The sequence below is a fragment of the Vicia villosa genome, linkage group LG2 (genome assembly GCF_029867415.1).
Source record: "Vicia villosa cultivar HV-30 ecotype Madison, WI linkage group LG2, Vvil1.0, whole genome shotgun sequence".
Lineage (NCBI taxonomy): Eukaryota > Viridiplantae > Streptophyta > Magnoliopsida > Fabales > Fabaceae > Vicia > Vicia villosa.
The window spans coordinates 135,600,980-135,626,751 of record NC_081181.1 but is presented as its reverse complement, the minus strand read 5'-3'; the positions used below and the strand labels follow the sequence as shown (position 1 = coordinate 135,626,751).

The 25,772-nt window shown below is 36.1% G+C and overlaps 1 protein-coding gene across 1 annotated transcript; it reads left to right on the top strand.

Annotated features, from left to right (window-relative positions):
• Nucleotides 1-1,585: 1,585 nt before the first annotated feature.
• LOC131652200 (zeaxanthin epoxidase, chloroplastic-like) lies at nucleotides 1,586-8,776 on the top strand. The gene is made up of 15 exons (XM_058921999.1): nucleotides 1,586-2,120; nucleotides 2,229-2,391; nucleotides 2,507-2,581; nucleotides 2,671-2,771; nucleotides 2,881-2,996; nucleotides 3,423-3,634; nucleotides 7,123-7,214; nucleotides 7,323-7,437; nucleotides 7,523-7,626; nucleotides 7,709-7,754; nucleotides 7,883-7,947; nucleotides 8,020-8,106; nucleotides 8,184-8,253; nucleotides 8,338-8,426; nucleotides 8,524-8,776. Exons 1-15 carry the CDS (start codon nucleotides 1,591-1,593, stop codon nucleotides 8,690-8,692), a joined length of 2,034 nt encoding a protein of 677 aa, XP_058777982.1. The 5' UTR covers nucleotides 1,586-1,590; the 3' UTR covers nucleotides 8,693-8,776.
• Nucleotides 8,777-25,772: the final 16,996 nt, after the last annotated feature.

Below are 25,772 nucleotides of genomic sequence, written 5' to 3'. Positions count from 1 at the left end.
CCCAATGAACTTTCTTTTCCTCCCCCACACCTCCCCAAAGGAAATTTCTTTCCAACTTAGAAATTCCATTTTGAACCTTCTTGGGAATTTTATAAAAAGACATCCAAAAAATGGATAAGCTACAAAGGACCGATTTTAGAAGCGTTAATCTACCTCCAAAAGAAAGATTCCTATTTTTCCAATCCGAAAGCCTCTTTTTAATTTTGTCCAAAATAAAATTCCAAGAGGATATCCTTCTAGGATTGATGCCTATCAGAATACCAAGGAAAGAGAAAGAGCTACCTTCTCTACCACAAGATAAAAAGATTGATGCACATTCCATAAAAGATTCACCAAGATTCACCCCTATGAGTTTACTTTTGTGGTAGTTGATACCAAGACCCGACACAAGTTCAAATCCCCTAAGAATCGCCTTAATAGCCCAAACTTGCTTCCAACTACCCTCACCGATCAAAAGAGTATCGTCCGCAAATTGGAGTAACTCCACACTACACTTACTTCTAACATTAAACCCATCATATTCTCCCAATTCCACCGCCTTCCTTACCATCCCCTTCAAACCTTCCGCTACCATCACAAAAAGAAAAGGAGATAGAGGATCCCCTTGTCTCAATCCTTTCTTCACAACAAATTCGGCGGTAGGGCTTCCGTTAACTAGAACCGACATTTTGCTCTCAAAAATCAAAGCCTCCATCCACTTTTGCCATTTGACACCAAATCCCATCTTTCTAAACATAAATCTTATTATATTACTTATTATATTAATAGCAATAATGTTGGTTTTTTTAAAATAATATGGACTGCCACATTATTTTTTTTAAAAATTCATTTCAATTTCTTAAAACCATTTAAAAATAAATTAAAACATACAAAAATAAAATTTGGTCTAAAAGAGTTCAAACCCAAACACACAAGCTCACAAGCTATCAATTTCATTTAGGCCGAGTGGACTTGATGAAAACCGGCATGCAAAAGAATCGAAATTTAAACTGGAAAATTGGTTAAAAATAAAAAATCGGCAATTTAGACAATTTTTTGAGCCAAACCGAATTTTGATTTTGATCCAATGAATTTTAATGTATACTGAGATTTATAAGTTTTAGAATTTAGCATTTTTATTATTAGAGTATTTATGTAAGAGCATTTCCGATGGAGGTTACTTAATGCACACTAGAATTTATAAGTTCGGGAACTTAAAATAGCTCAAACAATGTAAATAAGTTCTCGACGGAGATGCTCTTATTTATTTATTTTTTTGTCAGACATGGGTTCACATGAGTTCTTGATTTATCATCATCAACTTCAATGAATATTTTACGTAACAATCGGTCCAACTTCATTGGAGCCAAACCAATAGCCACATGCTTAACATGCATTCTCCCTTATTGGTGTGATTCAAACACCTCATTTTCTCTTCTTTGTCATCATCCATGTCTCTTATTAATTCCACTACAATTTCCCTTGCTTTGTTTTTATTCCTTGTTATGGTAATACGTGCTTATCTTTTTTTTATTCATGCATTCCGTTCTTACATATTTATTGCACAGAGGAATATTTTCTTTTCTTCAACAATAACATACTCCAACAAATATGTCTTCTACTTTGTTTCACAGCTCTCTCAATCCCTCAGTGGCAGCTTTCTCAAGAACACACTTATCACATCCTATGTATATACAACTTTCAGCTAATATTTCACCTTTAGTACTGAGCTGTGAAAGGAGAACAACCAAGCAGAGGAAGAAACTGATGCAAGTAAAAGGATCAGTAGTGCTTGAAGCACCTACTTCAGTTTCAAAGCCAAGGCAGAGTGGAGCTGAAGTTGGTGAGGATCAAACTCCTCCTCAAAAGAAGAAGCTTAAAGTACTTGTAGCTGGTGGAGGGATTGGTGGTTTGGTTTTTGCTTTGGCTGCTAAGAGGAGAGGATTTGAGGTAGTGGTGTTTGAGAAGGATTTGAGTGCTGTAAGAGGGGAGGGGCAATATAGAGGTCCAATCCAAATACAAAGCAATGCTTTGGCAGTTTTAGAAGCTATAGATTTGAATGTTGCTGAGGAAGTTATGAAAGTTGGTTGCATCACAGGTGATAGAATCAATGGCCTTGTGGATGGAATTTCTGGGTCTTGGTAAGTTAAATCTTGTGTCATACTAATGATTTCAGTTTCTTTATTAATTTCTTCTTACTACTCCTTTCTTGGCATCTACTATGAATTGATATTTAGTTTGGTTATCAGGTACATAAAGCTTGACACATTCACTCATGCCGTTGAACGCGGGCTTCCAGTAACTAGAGTTATTAGTAGAATGGCTTTACAAGAGATTCTTGCTCGTGCAGTAGGGGATGATGTCCTTATGAATGCCAGTAATGTTGTTGATTTTGTTGATCACGGAACTAAGGTAATTATAGAAACTTTTATGTTGAAGAAACTCCTCACATTACTATCATAGGTAATTATTAGACATTATTTGGTATATCACTTTTGTCGACCCACATTCATCAATTGTATTGTAGGTAACAGTGGTTCTTGAGAATGGTCAGAAATATGATGGAGATCTCTTGGTTGGAGCAGATGGGATTTGGTCCAAGGTCCTATAAAATTCTCTCTTTTGTTCTGAGTTTTTTGTATAGTAAGTAACTTATGATTTGTGTTATTTACTTGTATATTTTGTGAATAGGTGAGGACAAAGTTATTTGGGGCAACAGAAGCTACATACTCTGGCTTTACTTGTTATACTGGTATAGCAGATTTCGTGCCACCCGACATTGAATCTGTTGCGTAAGTTGTCCATTTCTCTAACTTGCTATAGCCTTCATTTTTTCTTTTTGTTTTATAGGCAAAAACATACCATTTTGAGAAGCTGACTTGAACTTCTCTGGTACCTTAGGTACCGAGTATTCTTAGGACGCAAACAATATTTCGTATCATGTGACGTCGGTGCTGGAAAGATTCAATGGTATGCATTTCACCCAGAACCTGCTGGCGGTATTGATACCCCCAACGGTATGTGCTCCTAAACTAAATGTGACATCTATTAGAGGACCCTCTGCAGATGTAAATTATTCTTGATACTCCATTATAGAATCAAGACATAGATAGTGATTAACAATATTTAAAACCAAACCAGATGGTTCAACGGTTGAATATTGAACTGGCATTTTCCATGGTTCGGTTATTTTGTTGGTTTGATCGCAGTTCGAGCTGAGCATGACCTAGGAGACTCACTGGTTTGATGTCATGTTAGATTTTTAAGTAGTTAGTTTTTGACGAACATAGGTTAGAACATCACTAAACAAAATAGTTAACTTCTGTTTGGAATAAAAATTGAATAGTATATTTGATCAACCTTTTAAGGAGCACTTTCTCGAATTCTTTTGAAATGCATTAAACCTTATAACGTGAAACTTCTGAGTTCTCTCTTCATGACAGGTAAAAAGGAAAGATTGCTAAAGCTATTTGAGGGCTGGTGTGATAAGGTAATAAATTTGCTAGTTGAGACTGAAGAAGAGGCAATTCTTCGACGAGATATATATGACAGGATTCCAACTCTAACATGGGGAAAGGGTCGTGTGACCTTGCTTGGCGATTCTGTCCATGCCATGCAACCAAATATGGGGCAAGGAGGATGCATGGCTATTGAGGTATTGATTTTGTATTAAGAATTTTTTTTTAAAATAATTGATTTTAGCTAAAATAAAATTAAGTTTAATTTAAAGTGGTTTATATTTGGATATATTCTCAACAAAAGTGATTTGTATGAAAAATGTTTGGATATTTTTATCAAAATTTGCTTTTGGATATGTAAATAGCGAAAAGGGCAAAAAAAACGATGATGACAGTTATTGATGTACAATTTAAGGGTAAAAAAGAAAAATTGATGGAAATGGAGAATTGATTTCAAGAAGTTAGGAATTGTAGCTTTATAAAAAAAATCAATTATGAACAAGAAAAAGCACGGTGGCGGCATGCTTTTTGAGAATATGAAAAGATTTCATCTCATCATCCATGACTTTCAGCCATTTAGTCTTATTTTGACTTCTCACAGCTTCCTTTTAGTCTATAGGTTCTTCATCAAGGACCTCACTTGTTGAATGTATCCAACTGATCAACCAAGACTTTGTCTTCACTCATCTTGAATGAATACAGAGCTTGACTCAAATATAGACGATTTAAGGATTTATTGATGTACAATCCTTCGAGTTTTCTCCACACATATTTTGCAATTTTCTCTTTTGACACCTGTCTCAGAACCTTATCACCAAGGCTCGAGATGATTGGACCGTGAGCTTTCTCCAACATCGTCATCTTCTCCTTCTCAGTTAGGGAAACATCCATGAATTTGTCACCCTTCAAATTTTCTAGCAAACCCTGTTGAACAAGAAGGACTCGCATCTTTAAGCGCCATAAAACGAAATCATTCACACTGGTGAATTTCTCAATCTCAAACTTTATAGACATCATCTTCTCTATGCTCACCGCACCATTTTCTCAATCTCAAACTTTGTTGGCAACATCTGTTTCAGTTTTCAAAGAGAGAGAGAGAGAGAGAGAGAGAGAGAGAGAGAGAGAGAGAGAGAGAGAGAGAGAGAGAGAGAAGAGGAAGAAGAAGAATGATAACAAAGTTGGTTAAAACAAATTTACTATTCACTTTTTCAATAACAGGGCTTACAAATTACAAGTGAATAACAACCAACTCTTAACCCTAACTCAAGATTTTGTGAGAGAAGTATATTTATAGACTACAAGTTAACCTAATTACTAAGCTAACTTCACCAACAAGCTAACTTAAGGAATTAAGCTAACAGACTAATCCAATTCGACATGCTAATAACATAACATATTTTGACTACTGCATGCTTGAGCGTACTTCGAAAATAACATGCAAGACTTCGACATCAGCATGTGAACAGACTTCGACTTCATGCTTAACTTATGTCAAACCATGAAGTTACCCCTGTTAAGACTAGAGTTCGATACAAAATTCCACACTATGTATGAATCCTTGCACTATCTTATCTTCTTGATTTGAATTTGAAAACATTGATCAGATTAAGCCTATGTTGAAGAGATACACGACAAGATTTATTGCTAGGGGGTTCATTCAAAAAGAAGGAGACGACTTTAATGATGTGTTCTCACCTATTGTGCACAAATCCATTTGAATGTTGTTTGCCATGGTGGCGAAATTTGATCTAGAGATGGAACAGATGGATTTGATGAGTGTTTTATTTTATGGTGATCTAGATGAAATAATCTTGAACGGTATGCATAAAGAGAAAGGAAGATTATGTTTGCAAGCTGAATATGGTGTTATACAGCCTGAAATAATCTCCTCGTTAGTGGAACAGAATATTCGACAAGTTCATGCCACATATAGGTTTCACTTGGAGCCAGTTCGACCACTGTGTTTACTTCAAATTTCAACTTGAAAAATTCACTTGTTATTTTGCTCTATGTTTATGACAACCTCATAGCAAGCAATCGTGTCGATGGTATAGTGAAGATGAAGGTTGAACTCGATAAGAAGTTCGACAAGAAGGATCTGGGAGCTGCCTCTAGAATTCTTGGGATTGACATCTAGAGAGAAAGAAAGCAGTCGAGATTATGCTTATCTCAAGAGACATACTTGAAGATGATTCTCGATAAATTTGGTATGTTAAATTCAAAGTTTGTTGTAACACCGACCAACCCAAAATTCAAGCTGACCATGACACAAAGTCCTATTACTGAAGTCGAAAGAGCTTATACGAATAGTATCCTCTATGCTATTATAGTAGGTTCTTTAATGTATGTCACGGTCTGTATTAGGCCAGACATATCATATGCAGTGAGTCTTGTAAGCAGATATATGGTGAATCTTGGAAAGACGCACTGGAAAGCTCTGAAGTAGATTCTAAGATACATAAAAGGATCTCTGAGTAGAGTCTTGGTTTATGATGGAGCCATGAGTGAGAGCGAAGCCGAAGTCAAAAAATTTGTTGACTACGACTATGCAGGATGTACAGATACCAGAAAATCTCTTTCTAGATGTGTTTTCTCTATGTTGACACAACATTCAGTTGAAAAGCTACACTTCATAAGGTTGTTGCATTATCAACCACTGACGTTGAATGCATTGCCCTCAGTGAGACTGTGAAAGAAGCATTGTGGCTTAAATGGTTTGTTAAGGAACTAAAACTTCAAGGTCAAGTTATCACTATTAAATGTGATAGTCAAAGTGCTATACATTTGTCAAAGAATTCAGCCTATCATGAGAGAATAATGCACATTGATGTCAGCCTGTATTTTGTCAAGGAGAAAATTGAAAGTGGAGAAGTCAAAGTGATGAAGGTTTCGACAGATCACAATGTTGCAGATATGATCACCAAGTCATTGCCTAGTAGCAAGTTCTTCCACTGTATGCAATTGATAAAGCTGTATGATGAAAGCTAGTTTATTCTCTTGACGTTGTAGAGTTTGTTCTAAGGTGGAGGTCTAGTCTTGACATGGATATCTTAATGGTTCGACAGAGGTTAAGCATGAAGTCGAAGTATGTTCACGTGCTGATGAGTCAAAGTACGCTCAAGCATGCAACAATCAAAATATGCTATGTTATTAGCATGTCGAATTGAGTCAGTCTGTTAGCTCAATTCTTTAAGTTGGCTTGGTGGTTAAGTTAACTTGTTGGTTAAGTTAGCTTAGTGATTAGGTTAACTTTTAGTTTATCAATAGACCGCTTTCTCAGATTGTTGAGAGAGGGTTAAGAGTTGGTTGTTATTCACTTGTAATCTGTAAACCCTGTTATTGAGAAAGTGAATATTAAATTTGTTTTAACCAACTTTGTTATCTTTCTTCTTCCCGTTCTCTCTCTTTTTGAAAACTCAAACAAGTTTCTTGTGTTTGTTCAAGAAATCTCTCATTCTCACGAGATCATTTTGTTTCTGGTGCGGCGTTGATCACAACACATAACAATAGCAATTTTGTGTTTCTTAGGTTAAAGAATGTAGTTTTAAGAGAATTGATTTTGCCATCTAAAAAGATGATAGCAGCGCAACTTATTACCCGTTTGCCTTCTATTTCTGTAAAATATTTATTATCAAATAATTGGTTTCATCCTCGTATTCATTAACATATTTTATCATTATTACAGGATGGATATCAACTAGCATTGGAGTTGGATAATGGTTGGAAACAAAGTGCAAAATCCGGCTCTCCAGTTGACATTGATTCTTCCCTAAAGAGGTTACTGTTTCTGCAAATATTGTTCCAAATACTATTCAGTCTTTTTACATATCTTAATGACTTGATTTATTTAGCAAATGGCTTCTAAATTTGCATTGTTTCTTTCAGATACGAGAGTGAACGACGGTTGCGAGTTGCTATTATTCATGGAATGGCTAGAATGGCAGCTTTAATGGCTTCCACTTACAAACCATATCTAGAAGTTGATCTTAGACCCTTAGAGGTAGCTATTAACTAAAATTATAAAAATTAGATGATGAATAGTAAAGTGAAGGTGATAACACTTCATATTGTACTTTTCAATGCAGTTTTTAACTAAGTTTAGAATACCTCATCCAAGGAGAGTTATAGCAGGATTTTTTATTCACAAGTTGATACCTTTGATGCTAAACTGGGTGTTAGGTGGCATTAGGTAAGAGAAAACATTTCTATCTATGTCTTGTGTTCGATGAGATTTTGAAATATTTTACATAAATCGTCACAACTTTTTACAGCTCCAAACTCGAAGGCAGGCCACTATGTTGCAGGCTCTCTGACAAAGTATGTTAGATTGATTTATTTTATAAACTTTTGTTACATAGAAAAAATGGTTACACTTGTCTTTTGTTGTTTGTTTATTAGATTTTTCTTTGATGTAGATACTAATAAAAGTTTGATTATTTATGAAGGCAAGTGACCAATTACGCAAGTGGTTTGAAGACGACGATGCACTCGAGCGTACCATTATCGGAGAGTATGTCTGCGGCTTAATATTGATGAATTTCAGATTACTTTTGTGTCACTTATTCCTTTATGTGAATTGTAGATGGAATTTATTACCATGTGGAAATGAAGCAAGCTTTCTAGAACCTATATGTTTGAGTCAAGATGAGAGGAATCCCTGCATAATCGGGTACACCTTCATCTGCACCAGTTATAATGTTGTGCATGCTATTAAAATTTTTTCAATTTCAACTTATTTTCTAATAGTTACAACAATAGCAGGAGCTTGCAAAAAGAAGCTTATACAGGAAGTTTAATCACTATACCTTCACCTCAGGTAAGATTGTCATGAGCATAATTAGATACGATTCCGATACATATGTATTGAAGATCATGCAATGAAATATTTTTTCTTTTGAAGGTTTCTCAATTACACGCTCGAATCAACTACAAGAACGGCGCCTTCTTCTTGACTGATTTACAAAGTCAACACGGCACCTGGATCACTAAGTAAGTGAAACAATTTTCAGGTTTCTAATGATTTTTCTCTGAAAATTTACGAATCTTGAAATTTGTATATCTAATATATTTCTCGCCTTATTTTCAGTATTAAAGGAAAACGATATAGGGTACTTCCGAATTATCCTGCGCGCGTCCGTCCTTCTGATGTTATTGAGTTTGGTTCTGATCAGGTTTCCTATCGTGTTAAGGTGACAAGATCTTCTCCAAGAGTTTCTCAAAAGGAAGGAATGCATATTTTACAAGAAGTATACTAGAGTATAATTAAAACTAATTTTAGTTGCAATTTGTCTGGTAACTGTAAGTTACATAAGGGTATTATTATACAATGATGCCAATCGTTTTAGGATCTGTATATCCAACATGATTTTTTATAGTTATTCTCAGAATGAAATTATTTATGCTACTTGACTGATATTTGCTATTTATTTGAAGGGCATGTTGTAATAGAATTATGGATCCGGATTAGCTACCTTTAACGTGGAAAAGTTACATAACTTTATTTTAATATAATCTGTTTGATTAATCATGTGTCATAATTGATACCACATATTATATTATTATTATTATTATTATTATTATTATTATTATTATTATTATTATTATTAATTACTTCAAAAATTAAAACAAACACAGTTATTTCTCACCAGTCATCACGTTCCCAATTTTACTAAACCTAATTCTTCTTCCCAATTCTTCTCCTTCCTCCCTCAACGAAAGAACAATTGTCGCCTCATGTTAATCTCTGCCACCATTTGTTACTGTTTCGAGTTTCTATGGCTGCCCTTTAATCTCTCGTCGTTCATTTTAAATTCCTGAAAATTTCAATTTTAAATTTCTCCCTATTATTAACTATTGAAATTTCTCGTTATAATTTCTCTACACCATCTTCTGAGTTTATGTGCAAACATTCTATGCAAAAATTTCTCCCTATTATTTTTTCTTATTTTGCCCCTATTTGTAGAAGAAGAAATCAATTTATGTAGATGTGTTGATTGAAGAAGATGATATGCAAACAAACTGTGTTGATTATAATTATAAAAAAAAATATATGGATTTTAAGGGTTGCTATTATATTTCGCGTGTGTTTGCCGCTACCGCACGTTTATGGTTATATCATATATGTACCTTGATTTTCTGAAGCAACAAATATTTGCTTCTATACCGTGATTTTTGATAAATACCAAACATAGGCTTCATCTGTTCCAATTTTGGTTATAACTACAATACTATTATGCTGGAACAAAATAAAGACTGTTATGTTAAGCATGAAAATTGGGAACTTTGTGTAGAGAATTGAAATTGATAAAAGTTTGAGGAGTACTACAAAAGACTAAGAAGACCAATTTGTTGCAAAATTGATATTGATAAATTGTACAAATATGATAAAAATTATATCAAATATAATTTTTAAGTAATGACAGGAAACTATAAAAATGTATTACAATAATTCTCTTGGTCATTAGTTATCATAAAACCAGTAGATGTAAACTTGATTCTTGGTCCATAAAAGTATTACTTTAGCTGAGTTTACATCATAATATGACAGTAGCAGCACCATAATAACAACAACAGCATAATTTTTTTACAAAAATACTTACAAGTAGAATGTGGCTAGCATGATAATAGCAACACCATAATAACAACAACCACATCATTTTGTACATAACTACTTACAAGTGCACCCTGACAGTAGCAATAACCTAATAACAACAACTTCATAACTTTTTACAAAAATACTTACAACTGCAAGCACCATGGCAGTAGCAGCAACATAACTTTCACAAAATATCAAGTTGTACAAAAAATGTATAACTTCAAAAAATTAGTGATGCGTGGACTCCAATCACTGTAACGCTATAATGTCTATCTCATTAAGTGGTTCCTACATAATCAATAAAAATTAACATCATGATAAGTAAAGAAAAGGATAATCATATCTCAAAGGCAAATTAAATTACCATTAAGAATGCTGTGAAACTAAATTGATCATTTTGCATTTATCTAGACTTGTAAATTGGAGGTGCTGAATAAGACATTTCATCAACCATATGACTTGATAATTGTTTGTCCTAAAATGATTTATTGTGAAATTAATATAATAGATAGTATATGTAAAGTTAAAGAAAGTTATATACACATCAATTTATATACCTGAGATACTTGAGTGTGTTGTTTCCCTTTAGGTGGAGCTCTTTTTTTCTCGTACCTTGTTGCTCAACCAAACTCTTATGCCAATTGTTTGATTTTTTTCTTAAAGTCAAGTAGTTTCTTAAATCCTTACGGTTGCATAACATTATAAATTGAAAATATCGGGTTATCATCGTTATGACAATCATTGTCTTTGGCTTGTGAACGACGTTCCATTATTCTCTTACTCATGGCATTTAGACTATCATCAACAATGTCGAGGTCCTCTTCAAAAGGTGATGCATCGACAGCCACCTTTATGAATTTAGAGACAGCTTGTCTAAATTTTCGTGTTCTAGATAACCTTGGATCTTCTTCAACTTCTTTACCCCTAAAATCTTGCACAACTCCACAACGAGCTTCTCTTGTCCATCTTCTTAAGATATACTTTTCATGAATGACTTAACATCATTTGCTTCAAACACTTTCAATGCATGAGAGCAAAGTATACCAAATGTCTCAAACTTTCTACAACTACAAGCAATAGTGGTTGAAGCATGATCAAATGACACTCTCCAAGATCTTTCAATGTTATCCTTAATAATGACATATTCACATAAAGAATGAGACTAATTTTTCTTTGATATTGATAAAGCTAAAAATAATTTAAATTCATTTTGAAACAACTCAAATACTGTGTGTGTGTGTGTGTACACTTTCCCCATTTGTATTAGTATTGGTGACAATTCATATACTAACCTTGCAAGCTTATGTGAGGACTCGTATTCACAACTCAGTTCATTTTCTCTCTTCTCCTCAACAACTATTTCAAAATGTTAGAAGAATTGTATGATATCAACATTCGGTTTCATACAAGATTTGAAGTGAGCATTCAAACTTTCAGTGATTTGGGTACTTCGCATACCAAGTGTAAATGATTCCTTCATATAAAATGATGCCCATTTTCTTTTAATAGCATAAACCTATTTGATCCAGTTATTTTCATGAACATTATACTCGTTGATCAAGTTGATCCAAGCTGTTTCAAAATCTTCTTCAATGTCTATATCATACATACATTTATTGAAATATCTTAAAAAATAACTTCCTCCCTTCATCAAGTTTTCAAGGTGCTTAATTCCATTTTATGACAAGTGCCAAGTGCATAAACCATGATGAGTCTCAGGCATCACTTCAGCAAGTGACCTAGCCATTGCTTGATCATGGTCAGTAAATATCGTCCTTGGTTTTTTGTTGTTGTGTGCTTGTAAGAATGTATCAAATAACCACTTAAATGACTCAATTGTCTCATCATACGGTGAACTGACTTTTTTGAAATGTGCGGATAGCAAGAGTCGCCATCGACTTTTATTTTATCCAATAAGAAAGGCTAAAAGAACAGAAAAAGACCTTTTAAAGATTTTGAGTTCGGGGGGTAGGTTATGCAAAGGGAAGGTGTAAGGAACCCTTTGCATCCATGGTTATCCTTGGGCTCTTAATTGCTTAGCTCACTTTGTTTTCAAAAATGTTTGTAATGTTTGAAAAGTATGGTGTGAATAGAAATAAGAACTTTAGCTTGTAAATAAGCGTAGTCTTTTTTGAAAAGTATTTGAAAATTAGTGGGAAAAAGAGTTTTGTATTTAAATCAGAGCAAGCAATTAATAGCAACTACCCTAAGTTTGAAAAATCGTTCTTTTAGCCTTTCGGGCGAAAGGGCCTATCCAGACCATGAGAGGACAGGAAGTCTTTCAATTGGATGTTGAAGGGTCATCGAGAAAAGTATCATTCGCCATAAGACTGTCCCTCGCCATAAAGAGAGCAGGTAGTCTAAGGGAAGGATATAATAGTCATTAATCTTTTTAGGCATCATGCGAGGATACCTTAGCAATTGGGGACAATCATTTTTTATAAGGCAACATCGAGGGAGTTTCAATAACTTTGAAGGCAACATTTGCTTTAGGTATCCTCGGAATCGAGGGACTTGACTATTTTTAGGCAACAAAAATAATAAGGCAACAAGGCAACAATAATAAGGCAACAAGGCAACCAGAGGGATTACCCTAAAGGTGCGTGTGTGGCACAATCAAGTGGTTAACTTCAATTACATTTATCTTGTAATTAGTGATCTAAGTTATTTAGCAGGCTTGCATTCCCTAGGATTACTAACCATGGCAGAAAATAAAACAGTTAAAATCTTACGCTATTACAATAAACACCTGCGGGGATGGGGGAAATTAAAAGACGAAAAATAAAACCTAACCTATTACAATAAAACCCTTATAGGGTAACAGAAAAATAAAGGCAGAAAATAAGAGAGAACAATAATTAATTTACACATCTTCAGCCTTGATCTCCCTCGAACCTTCGGTTGACTCTGAACATCTGAGAATTAAATGGACAATAATAGGGGTGAGTGGAGGAGGAATTTCTTGGCATTGAAAATAAATCCTAATTTAACCTATAAGGCAAAAATTAAAAGGTAAAATAACATTTAAATAAAAAAAGGATTAGAACTTAGCCTTTTTTTTATTTGGTATGGCGCGTGGCTGAAAGATCTTGATTAACCCTGACAGTTGGGCACAAAGAAGAGAAATGTTAGTGCATTAAAGACCTCAACAATTATAACGTGACAGGTCAAAAATTGAAATAATAATAATTTAGGCAAACAAATGAACAGGCAAAACCCCAAATGGGGAGCAAGTTAACCAGGGTTAATGGGCAACACCTACCAGTAAACCTAAGGCTATTAGGGTTTATAAATGAATCGAGGTTAACAAACCTAAAAATTAATTGATTAAAAGTATATACAAAAATAATAATTTTTATTGTTAAAAACAATTATTTTTAATGTTTACGAGAAAAATCGAGTGTTTCGATTAAAAATAAATAAATAAGAAATTATTATAAAACTAATCTATTAAATAATTAAGAATAAATAAAAAAGAAAAAAGAAAAAAAGGAGAAGAGATAAACCAAAGTATTTAAAATATATATATAAAAAAATTGAAAAAAGGACTTAGCTCTGGATTCTGTGTGGCTGCTCCCTGAAGGACTATGGTGGGCATTCATTCCTGGGGCGTTAGATCTGCCTTGCTGGAGATCCTGTGGTAGCGAGTGAGGGCATATCACAAGCCTGCGTGGACTGGGTGCATGGGATTCTTTGAAAAGACATTGGGAAAAATTCAAAATGTCACCATGGGGAATCGAACCCTTGCCATGTGAGTTATTAGCGCCTTCCCTTAACCAACTGAGCTGCAATATTCATTCGTTAAAACATGTGCATTCAAATAATATATGTAAAAACATGACCCAAACTGAAAATTCAAAGCAAAAGGCAAACGCGGGCCCCCGTTTTTCATGCGCGAGCCAATGAGAAAGAGAGAGAAGAGGAACAATTTTTGACCAGTCAGTCCCAGCATGACACGCATGTGGTCCCACTTCCCTATTACTATTCATCGTCCCTGTCTTCTTCTCCTGCGAAATTTGCTTCGCTTTCACTTGCGAATTTACCTGCGATTTTCGAAGCTATTCCTATGCAGATTCAAAATTCAAAAAATACACGTTAGAAAAAATCAGAGGGGACCCAGATCCCCTAATTAGAGTGCCACGAACTCATTGGTGGGATCGTTGTGAACTGAAACACACTGTTTCATCAAGAACAAAGGCCCCCATTGTTGGTGCCCTAAAAATGGCGTAACTTGCAATAGGTTCCGAAGCTTCAGTTCTATGACTCTAACCTCCTCTGAACAACCTTAAGATCATGTTAGTAGGGTTAGCTTGAAGAAAACACAACAGATAATTGAAAACGAAAAACTTACCATGAGGAGCATGATGAACATATGACTCACGTTCTGGGCAACATGGGACTCGACCAGTAAGTCATTCTCACCCTATAGCATCTCAGGAACAGTTTGGAATGGATATTATTGGTTGAAAGTGACTGAATCGAAAAATCCAACATGCCCTAGCTTCTTGAAATTTTTCTAAACTTTGAAACCCTAATTCCTTGCTCCCTTTTTCTTTTTGTCTATTCTGAATGTGTTGCCCTTATATAGAAAACCTTATTAGGGTTAATTCTTTGCTTGATTTGCAAGAGAAAAGATTGGAGGAGATTTGATTGATTTTCATAAAATATTTCCAAATATGGCCAATTATATTTTCATGCTCTTTTCTCACATGTGATGTGGATTCATGGTCAATTTAGAATCAATTTGAATCTAAAAGGATTAATCAAATGATCTTTTCATCTTAAATCATGATTTTATTTATTTATTTTTGTATTTAAATGAATAAATCCAAAATTAAATTAAATAAATCATAAAATAAATGGAAATTGGTTTATGGGCTCTCAAAAGGCTTAATATCACGTGGATGATCCAAAGTTAAAGGCCCATTACTTGAAAATTAGATTTTGTTCACTTAGGGCTTCAAGCAAATTCCAATTTTTACCCAACTTGTGCAAGTCATAACTCATTCAATACTTATCATATGGAGATGATATAGGACTTTTTGGAAAGCCCAAGATGTCTTCTACAAGCCACTTTGTAACATATGTTTCATTTGGAGATTTTATCTTGATGATATTGCTCCTAACAAAAAACTGCTTATTTGCGATCTTCTAGAAGGACCTGTAATGTATTAGCTCATATCTCTTAAATGAAGAATTTTTAGCCTTGGCATGTGAGAGACAAAGTTGTAGAGAATTCAATTTCCTTCAAATTGAGCTTTGGATGGAAAATTTCTGATGTTCCATGTGAAAGTTATGGCTGGTCAAAGTTTAGTTGACTTTAGGTCCAAACACCCTAATTTAGAAAGTTTGAGTTTTGATGATTTTAGAGCTTTCCTTGATGAATCATGATCAATCCTTGATCAAATGATGAATGATACTTCAAAATAAGTATGTTGACCAAAAATCAGGAATTTTGAGTGTACATTGACCACAGTTGACTTTTAGGTCAAACTAGTCGACTGTAGACTTTTTGAGCGATTGAGTGATCAATCCTTGGCATCAGAGCTTGACACTTGGCATGAGGATCCTTTGAAGCATATGAGAAACCATGGGATCCATTTGAGGTCTTAGAACTTGATTTTACTTAGAGAAATACAAAACCCTAGTTTAGAGGCTGTTGTTTAGGAGAGAGACTGCATGTTTCCTTCTTGTGTATCTTTGAGCATTTAAAAGTCAGATGGACTGAAATATGAATAAATATAATGGGCAAATTTTGGGGTATGACAGCTGCCCCTGTTCAATCTTCTTATACCTGAGGATGTAGATTGGCTTGTGTGCCTGTCAGAATCTGAAGGTAGAAGAGGATTGAACACTAGAATACCAAGAAATTTGCCCTTGATGATGCAGGGACTTTTTCAGAGATAGGCTTTGAGATGCCATCTAGATAGTATTGTCGGAGATGGGCTTAAAGATGCCATCTGGATATTTTAAAGACTTGATTGAGATGGGCTTAAAGATGTCATCCAACTTGATAGACTTGAGAGTCAAACTACGTCGTACGTTAGATCGTATCTGAAGGATATACTTAGGATGAGTCGTACGTTAGACTGAAGGATGGGTCGTACATTAGACAGGATCCAATTTGCATCGGTAGATGTCTGGAAAGCCGTGTGTTAGGCTGAAGGATGAGTCGTGCGTTAGACCGGATCCAATTTGCATTTGATAAATGTCTGGAAAGCCGTGCGTTAGGATGAAGGATGAGTCGTGCGTTAGACCGGATCCAATATGCATTTGATAAATGTCTGGAAAGCCGTGCGTTAGGCTGAAGGATGAGTCGTGCGTTAGACCGGATCCAATTGCATCGGTAGATGTCTAGAAAGCCGTGCGTTAGGCTGAAGGATGGGTCGTGCGTTAGACCGGATCCAATTGCATCGGTAGATGTCTGGAAAGCCGTGCGTTACGCTGAAGGATGAGTCGTGCGTTAGACCGGATCAAATTTGCATTTGATAAATGTCTGGAAAGCCATGCGTTAGGCTGAAGGATGGGTCGTGCGTTAGACCGGATCCAATTGCATCGATAGATGTCTGGAAGGCCGTGCGTTAGGCTGAAGGACGGGTCGTGCGTTAAGCCGGATCCAATTTGTTGTCAGAAGGAGCCGTGCGTTAGACTTTGCCTTTGAATGGATTTAAGATTTGAATTATTGCGTTGATCATCTTTGTAATGTACCTGTAAGATAATATTCACTTGGTAACAATGTCAGTTTTATGCAATGTTTATGATGCATGTAATGAATGAGATGGAGTTCTCAAGATAAATGGGGAACTTTGTATGTTATGTATGAATTATAATTGTGTGCAATGTATGAATATGTATGTGATGTATATGATGTATATGATGTATGACTGATGCTGTTTGGAGTGTTCTGGGAAAATAAATCTCTGTATTGTTGTGATTTTGATCTTGTTTTGAAGATATACAGTTGGGGATTTTATGATTTCTGCTTGGGGATGGCCATTTGAATGATTGATCTTGAATGTACCCTGACTGGGGATAAGAGAGATGAATAACCCTGTTTGGAGAATAGTATCGAGGAACCGGCAGTGTCGAAGATGTAAACTCAGTTGAGGAACTAAGTCTTTGTTGGGACGAGAACATTTGAAGATATCTTCTTAATGGTCACTCTGTGGGGATATGATCCTGTGTAACCGGCTTTGTGGGAAGGCATGAATGCTTTGAATATTGCCCCCAGTGATTATAGTACTTGCCATTCCTGGACTCGTATTGATTGGAACACACCAATGAGTATTGATCGAAGTGTTGAACATGCCTTGTATGGCTTTGCCCCAGCTATTAGGGAATTTGAAGAGATTCGTCTTGCGAGGACTTTATGTGGTGTGTACTATGGGTGACATGCCCCCAGTAATCATAAACTTAGAATGATGCCCCATGTTGATTTAGGAAGTAGCTGCAGATCCACTTGGGTGTATGCCCCTGGTTGTTTGGAATCTTGAGAGATTCTTGGAATCTTGACCTGATTGCCCCAGATTGATTGGCATTCTTTGAGATTCTCGGAATCTTGACCTGACTGCCCCCAGGTTGATTGGATAAACCATGTCATGCCCCTTGTATACATAAGAGACATTGCTTCTGAAGTGAATGTGTCTGTCGGGATAACTTTCAGTCATTAGTTGTACCATGTGCAAATTCTACCTGATGCTAACATTCGAAATTATGTAGCAAAATATGTTTAATAATGAATTCATGAGATGCAGTGTATATGTCTGTCTTGATTTTTTTGAAAGCATTAAAACAGAAGATGTAAAAAGCGTGATGTTTATAAAACATGACGTTTGTAAAAGGAGATATCAACTCAGCTTTTATGGCAAACCTTAAGGAGTCAGGATACCTTTTTGGTGACAGTATGCTTTCGAACTAACCATGCTTCAGTTAGGACTTTCAAGGGTTGTAACGTGGCTTGGTTCGCGGTTTAAGAAACAAAGGATAATGGCTCAAAAATTTATTTATACCCATCCCAATCTTCGTGATGTTCTTCGATCCTATGCTCAGTTAACTCTGCGTTTAAGCCTTAGCAAAGCTTGAAGTCGTAACATTGATAGTTGGTAACGGTTGAAGCACCGACAGTTTATTTGGACAGACAGACATCCTTTTTGGTAATTCCTTCATTTTGTCGAGGATTTGTAGTGACCTCTTTTTTGACTTTGTTATCCCTAACTTTTTCCTGAACTGTTTATTTTAAGATTACAGTCAGCGGGATGTTTTGATTTTGCTAAGTCTCCTTCATAGGTTTTGACTTAATAGCTTTTTTCTTTTGATAGATGTTCACTGCCTGACTTAATGGTTACGGGAACCCATCATTATTTGTGTAAACAACAGCTAGTATAATTGAGTTAACTGAGTAACTACCCTGCCCCAGGTTGTGATTAAGGGTTTAAATTGCATATGAAAGAAAACTTCTACTCCTTAGGCTCAAAAGGGTTTACGAGGGATTAACATCCTTATATCTCCACTATTTACGAATCGAAACAATGCTTGTACATCGTCAGCATAGTCCGTTCAAAAGCATCACCGTATGAGGTTGCGGTATCGTTTTCGTCATCCTCTCTCAAAAAGGCCTACAACTTTAGCAGGAGTCGAGTATCACAAAACATATGCAAAGTAAAGACGCAATTTAAAATGAGTGATAGCGACATAATTTACTCAAGACAAACATATGCAATGCACTGAAGATGATTATTAAAACAAATAATGTCTATCATGAGTCAAATGTTAAAATAAACATGTAAGAGACTTGCAAATGAAAGTAGATCCAATGATCCAAAAGTGCATCCTTCTAGACGTTAATCAGTCTTGTCATGACTAGGCGTTGAAGCGGTGATCACCACAGGAGTCTTAGGAGGATTGATTTCAACTTCACCAGCATCGATCATGTCTTGGATCTTATTCTTCAGTGTCCAACAATTATTAGTGTCATGTCCAGGACTATTAGAGTGATATGCGCATCTCGCATTGGGATTATAGCCGCGAGCGGAAGTACTAGGATTCTTAGGGGGATCCTTTAAAGTAATTAACTCCGACTTCAACAAGTGTTGTAATGCCTGAGCCAGTGGCATGTTGATCTTTGTGAACTGACGCTAAGGTGCATCTGGCTTGCGTCGTTGTTGTGGAACTGGTGTAAAGATCAGAATTGTCCCCACAGATTGGTTGCGTTCATTACGACCTTTCTGATTGTACACAGCATTAGCCATGTAAGGCTTCTCAAGTGATTTGAAGTCAATGATCTTTTCATCAACGAAGTCTTGAATCTTGTGCTTTAGTTGCCAATAATCCTCTGTATCATGACCAAGACTATTCGAATGATAAGCACACCTCGCATGGTACTTGTACCCAGGAGTGGGATTGGTAGGAAATGAATATGGAGGCAATAGAGTTATTAAGTTCTGATTGAGCAGTTGTTGCAGAACTTGAGACAGCGACATGTGTAACAGAGTAAATGATCGCTTAGGTTTGGATATCCGATTATCTTTACTACCTTGATGCTTATGTTGATTCTTCTCCTTCTCAATTAGAAGTGCCTTCAATTCTTCTTGCCCCTTGGCCAAGTTAAGGATCATCTCTTGGAACTGGTTGTTCTGAGCCTGAAGATTTTTGACTGATTGCTCGAGATCCATGATGCTGAAATAAACTGCGAGGAAGGATGAGAAACCTGTGGTGGAAACCTGTGATGCAATGTTATGGATGCAAATGCAATGTTTTCAAGGATCTTTAAGAATTTAGTTAGCAATATTTAGACATTTAATCAGTCACAGCTTCGTCTGAGGAACCTTGGCTTTCGTCTTTAAGCGTCCTTTTTTAAGAATCAAGCTCACCATATCGAGTGGGTCATCGCCTCTGATTCGGGATACTTCTGAATTTGAAAGTACATGGCTAGAGGAAAATAAATCCTCTTGCCCCTTGATAGGTATTGTGTCTTTGAATTGGAAGGCATACGGCCAAAGGAAAATAAATCCTCTTGCCCCTAGATAGGAATTCGATCCTTGATAAGAGTACCTGAAATCGTGCGCCCTAAATCCTTAAGATCCTTGAAAGGGTTAGTAGACATGCAATTTTATGATGTCATGATGTCATGGTGTCATGCAAACGCAATACAATAGGTAAAGCATAAGGTAATAAGGACGAATGTCCTACAAGCACGTCCTGCAAGGAAATAGAAGGGTTAGTAGCACACACAAGCAAGTCACACAAATGTCCTTAGGTTCAAAGGCTTGCATGGAGTTTGACTAGGTGACTACCCTTCCCCAAAGGTACTTCTAAGGATAAGGATGATATCAGCAACGGGTTCTATGAGTTATTCAGAATTGTCAGCCCTTCTAAAGCACCCTCGGACATGATAGATTCACATCATGCAATGATACTTTGAGAAAGAACCTATCTGAATTGTAGTATCGGGTAGCGACTAGCTTCTCAACATTTGTCAAGAGTAGTCCCCCCACTACGTTCCTAAAGGCCAAGATGGGTTAAAGGTGACTAAAGGTCCTTGAGCTCCGGCGCACCCACAGGCACATACATAGACCTGCCTCATTTGAGAAAGGTGTGCATATATCTATGGAGTCCTAACTCAAGTATGAACTTCATATTGACTCATCTCCCACATATGTGAAAGAGGTCGCCATGACTATGTCACTCCTATCTTAAGTGTTTTTGAATCCGGGTATAGGATTCGTCCTTCATTTATTTCCCGAAACAGCCCTGAAAAATAAAGCAAGCAAAGCAAACAATAGAAAACATTTAAGTGATCCTAAACTTTTAAGGTAACCCCTCTTTTATTCGAAAAATCCCCAGCAGAGTCGCCAGTTCAGTAATACGGTGAACTGACTTTTTTGAAATGTGCGTGTAATACGGTGAACTGACTTTTAATCGAAATGTCGCGGTTAAGCATGAGTCGCCCCCGACTTTTATTTTATCCAATTAGGAAAGGCTAAAAGAACAGAAAAAGACCTTTTAAAGATTTTGAGTTCGGGGGGTAAGTTATACAAAGGGAAGGTGTAAGGCATCCTTTGCATCCATGGTTTTCCATGGGCTCTTAATTGCTTAGCTCACTTTTGAATTGTTTGAAATGTTTGAATTGTTTGAAAAGTAGGGTGTGAATAGAAAAAGATTCGTTAAGGACTTTAGCTTGTAAATAAGCGTAGCCTTGTTTTGAAAGTATTTTGAAAAGAGTGGGAAAAATGATTTTGAATTTAGAGCAAGCAATTAGTAGCAACTACCCTAAATTTTGAAATTTGTTCTTTTAGCTTTTCAGGCGAAAGGATCTATCCATACCATGAGAGGGCAGGAAGTCTTTCGATTGGATGTTGAGGGTCATCGAGAGTATCGTTCGCCATAAGACTATCCCTACCATAAAGAGGTCAGGTAGTCTAAGGGAAAGATATAATAGTCATTAATATCTTTAGGCATTATGCGAGGATACCTTAGCAATAAGACAATCATCTTTATTTTTCCGAGGCAGCATCGAGGGACTAGATGATTTTTATTCTTTAAGGCAACCTTGCTTTAGGTATCCTCGGAATCGAGGGACTTGACTATTTAAAGGCAACAATAATTAAGGCAACAAGGCAACAATATAAGGCAACAGGCAACAAGAGGGATCACCCTAAAGGTGTGTGGGTGCACAATCACGTGGATCAATTCAGTTATTTATCTTATAATTAGTGAGCTAATTTGTTTTAAACAAGGCTTGCACTCCCTAGGATTACTAACCACGCAGTTAAAAAATAAAGGCAGAAAAACATAATGTCCTTTTACAATAAACACCTGCGGGGAAGGGGAAATAAAAGACGGAAAATAAGAGGGAGCAATAATTAAGATAAACCCTTGAATGTCTTGATCTTCCTCAAACTCTCAATCAACTCTGAAAATTAAAAGGAAAATAAACAAGGGTTAGTGTATTACAGATTCAATGGCTATTGAGGCAAACCCTATTAAAAGGCAAAATAAAATAAAATAAAATAAAATAAAATAAAAATAAAATGATATTTAAACAAGAGAAATTAGAAAACTTAGCTTTTTTGATCTGATAGGGCGCGTAGTTGGAAGGAACCCTAATGGTAACCCTGAAGCATTGCACAAAGAAAAGAAAATTTTTAGTGTATGAATGATCTACAAACCCTAAAAAGGTTTACAAACCTTACCCCTGAACCTAACAAGTTTATTTAAGAAAACTTATTGTGACCTAAAGGGTTTGTAAGGCTAAAAATGCGTTAATGGATAACACCTACCAATAACAGTGATTAACTATCATGATATGATAAAATTAGAGCTCAAGGCATAAAATAAATCCGATTAGTCCAAAAATTAAATTGTCATCCTAAAATAACTATTAGCCTAAGAAATAATTATTTTAACATAAGAGAAATCGGGTTTTCGATTTAAAGGAAATAATGGTGAAAATATTTATTTAATTAATTAATGAATAACATGTTTAAAAAGAATTAATATTTTAAAATGATAAAGAATGAAGAAAAGAAAATAAAATAAAAGGAATTTACAAATAAAACAAATAAATAAAAATTAAAAGATACTTAGCTGTGATTCAGTGTGGCGAGTCCATGAGGGCCTATGGTGGGACTGTGTCTTATGATCCCTCAGATTTAACTCCAGTGTGAATCCAGTGGTCAGCACGCGAGGGTGTACCGTAGCTTCATGGAGGCGTGGGCATGGTATCTCGTCGTGAATATTTGTTAAAAATAAATGGCCCGGGTCAGACTCGAACCCAGGACCACAGGAACGCCTTCCACTTGCCTTTGCCAACTGGTCTGTAAATATTATTTGTTATTATAGTGTCTTAATAGAAATAAATATAAAATAATTAAAGTAATGGACAAGTCAAAAGAGACAGTCAGATGGGCCCCCATTGGTTTACGCGCGGGCCAATCAAAATGGAGAGAGAGCGAAGGCTTTTTGACCAGCCAGTGGGAATCGTACACGCGCGTGGAGAGAGGGAGGAGAAGTTTGGACCGGCCAATGAGAACTTCACGCGTAGGGTCCACGGTCAACATCATCTTCTTCCTTGGGCTGCATTTATTTGCTACGGTTTTTGTTGCTATTTTGCTACGATAATTTTGTAGCTAAACCTGGAAATTTTAGAACTACAAGAAAACATGGTAAACAAGGATAAATCTAACCCAGATCCACGTAAAATTACTCCCTGAATTCAATGGTGGAATCGGTTTGAATCGAAACGGCCTTAATCAATTAGAACGAAAGGGACCTTCTTTGAGCCCTAACAATGGTGTCTTGCGATTCAGACCCCAAGGCTTCGCGTTGATGGCTCAAAGCTTCTCTAAATGATGTCAGTAACTCGTACACATGGTTAGTTTGGATTAAAACATGGCAAATCATGAAATATAGATATCATAACTTTGATGAATATGTACAACATGATATGAACGTTTCACTCGTTACATGGCTTAGATAATAGTGTGTACTTACTCTATATTACCTCAAGAATAAATTATGATAGTCGTTTGGACCTGAAACTTGCTTAGATGAGGGATTCAATTATTGCACCTTTCTTTATAATTTTCCACCCTTGAACCCTAGCCTCTTCTCTCCAATTTTCGTCCCCTACTCCTCTGCTCTTGTTGTCTATATATATATTAGCATGTATTAGGGTTATAAATTCTAATAGAATCCCATTGAATCCAAAGCTTTCAATCTTGGTAATTTGATTGGAGAATTTTGTTAAAAGCTTTTTAAATTTAGCCTAATTTTGATCTTCTCTTTCCAATCTCAATCTCCACGAAAATTGATCATATATAATGTCCAATTGGTGATTTTATTTGGTTAAAAAAATCTCTCCAATCAAATCTTTTGATTTTTGTTTGAATTACTTGAATTATGTTAATTTTAAATGAATAAAAAATTCATAAAAAATCAAATAAATCTCATAAATTCGTGGCAATTGAATTTGATATCTTGGATGCCTTGTGGATCAAGATTGGGCCAAAAGAGATTGGACTTGTTTGAAATAAAATCCATTTTGAACCACCTTTTTTCACATTTTTCCCTTCAAAATTAGTCAACTTTGACAAGGCATATTTCCCTCAATTTTTGAGGTATGGAGGAGTTCTAGGACTTTTTAGAAACCTTGAAGAGTCCTCTAAGCAGTGTTTTTGGTCTCATGTCAAAATAATTTTCCATGCTCCTTGTGTGTTCTTTTGAAAAAGATGTCTTTTGGTTGTCTTTTGAAAAGGACCTATAATGTTTTGACTTATATCTCTCAAATGAAGCATTTTTAGCCTTGGCATATGAAAGACAAAGTTGTAGAGAACTCAATTTCCTTCAGCATGAGCTTTGGATGGAAAATTTCTGATATTCCATGTGAAAGTTATGGCTGGTCAAAGTTCAGTTGACTTTTAGTCCAAAAACCCTAATTTAGAAACTTTTGGTATTATTGATTTCTGATCTTCCCTTGATGAACCATGATCAATTATTGATCAAATGGTGAATGATACTTTAATATGAGGATGTTGAAAAAAAATCAGGAGTTTTGACTGTGGTTTTACCATAGTTTGACTTTTAGGTCAACTAGTCGATTATTGATCGTTTGGGCCATTGAGTGAGCAACCTTTTGAATCTGGGCTTGAAAATTGGCATGAGGGCACTTTGAATCATATGAGAGATCATGGAATCCACTTGGGACATCAGAAGTTCAAATTCCTTGATTAAATCAGAAACCCTAATTTAGAGGCTGTTGTTTAGGAGAGAGACTGCGTGCTTTCTTCTTGTATATCTTTGAGCATTTGAAAGTCAGATGGACTGAAATATGAATAAATATGTTGGGCAAATTTTGGGGTATGAAATCTGTCCCTGTTCAATCTTCTTATACCTGAGGATGTAGATTGGCTTGTGTGCCTGTCGGAATCTGAGGGTAGAAGAGGATTGAACACTAGAATACCCAAGAATTTGCCCTAGCTGAAGCAGGGACTTTTACCGGAGACAGGCTTGAAGATGTCATTCAAGTTTTAGAAAAGATGTATGAGACGGGCTTAAAGATGCCATTTGATCTGGGTAAATACGAAAGTCAGAATAAGTCGTGCGTTAGACTATATCCGAGCTTGAAGTATTGAGAGGCGTTTGTCGGAGATGGGCTTGAAGATGCCATTAGTTGATGTATTGATGTGCGTCAGACTGAGTCGTACATTAGACAACATCTGTGGTGTTAGAATTAAGTTGTTGGCTCGATTGCCCTGAGCGTCTGAATCATATGAGTGAATTGATTGTCGTGACTCTATCGTCGTAACTCCATCGTCGTGACTTCATTATCATGATTGTTTCTAAACTGAATACCGGGATTATATATGTGACTCTATTGTCATTATGCCATTACCGTGACTCTGTCGTCGTGATTCCATTATCGTGACTCAGTTGTCGTGATTCCATTACCGTGACTCAGTTGTCGTGATTCCATCATCGTGACTCAGTTGTCGTGATTCCATTATCGTGACTCAGTTGTCGTGATTCCATTATCGTGACTCAGTTGTCGTGATTCCATCATCGTGACTCAGTTGTCGTGACTCCATTATCGTGACTCAGTTGTCGTGATTCCATTATCGTGACTCGGTTGTCGTGATTCCATTATCGTGACTCAATTGTCGTGACTTTGTTGTCGTGACTCAGTTGTCGTGATTCCATTATCGTGACTCAGTTGTCGTGATTCCATTATCGTGACTCAATTA

What these genes read in the sequence shown, in the direction of transcription:
- LOC131652200 (XM_058921999.1), top strand. Translation starts at nt 1,591, where the DNA reads ATGTCTTCTACTTTGTTTCACAGCTCTCTCAATCCCTCAGTGGCAGCT. An exon ending in GATGGAATTTCTGGGTCTTG is followed by an intron (nt 2,121 to 2,228) that starts GTAAGTTAAATC and finishes TTTGGTTATCAG; the next exon opens with GTACATAAAGCTTGACACAT. An exon ending in CCCGACATTGAATCTGTTGC is followed by an intron (nt 2,772 to 2,880) that starts GTAAGTTGTCCA and finishes CTGGTACCTTAG; the next exon opens with GTACCGAGTATTCTTAGGAC.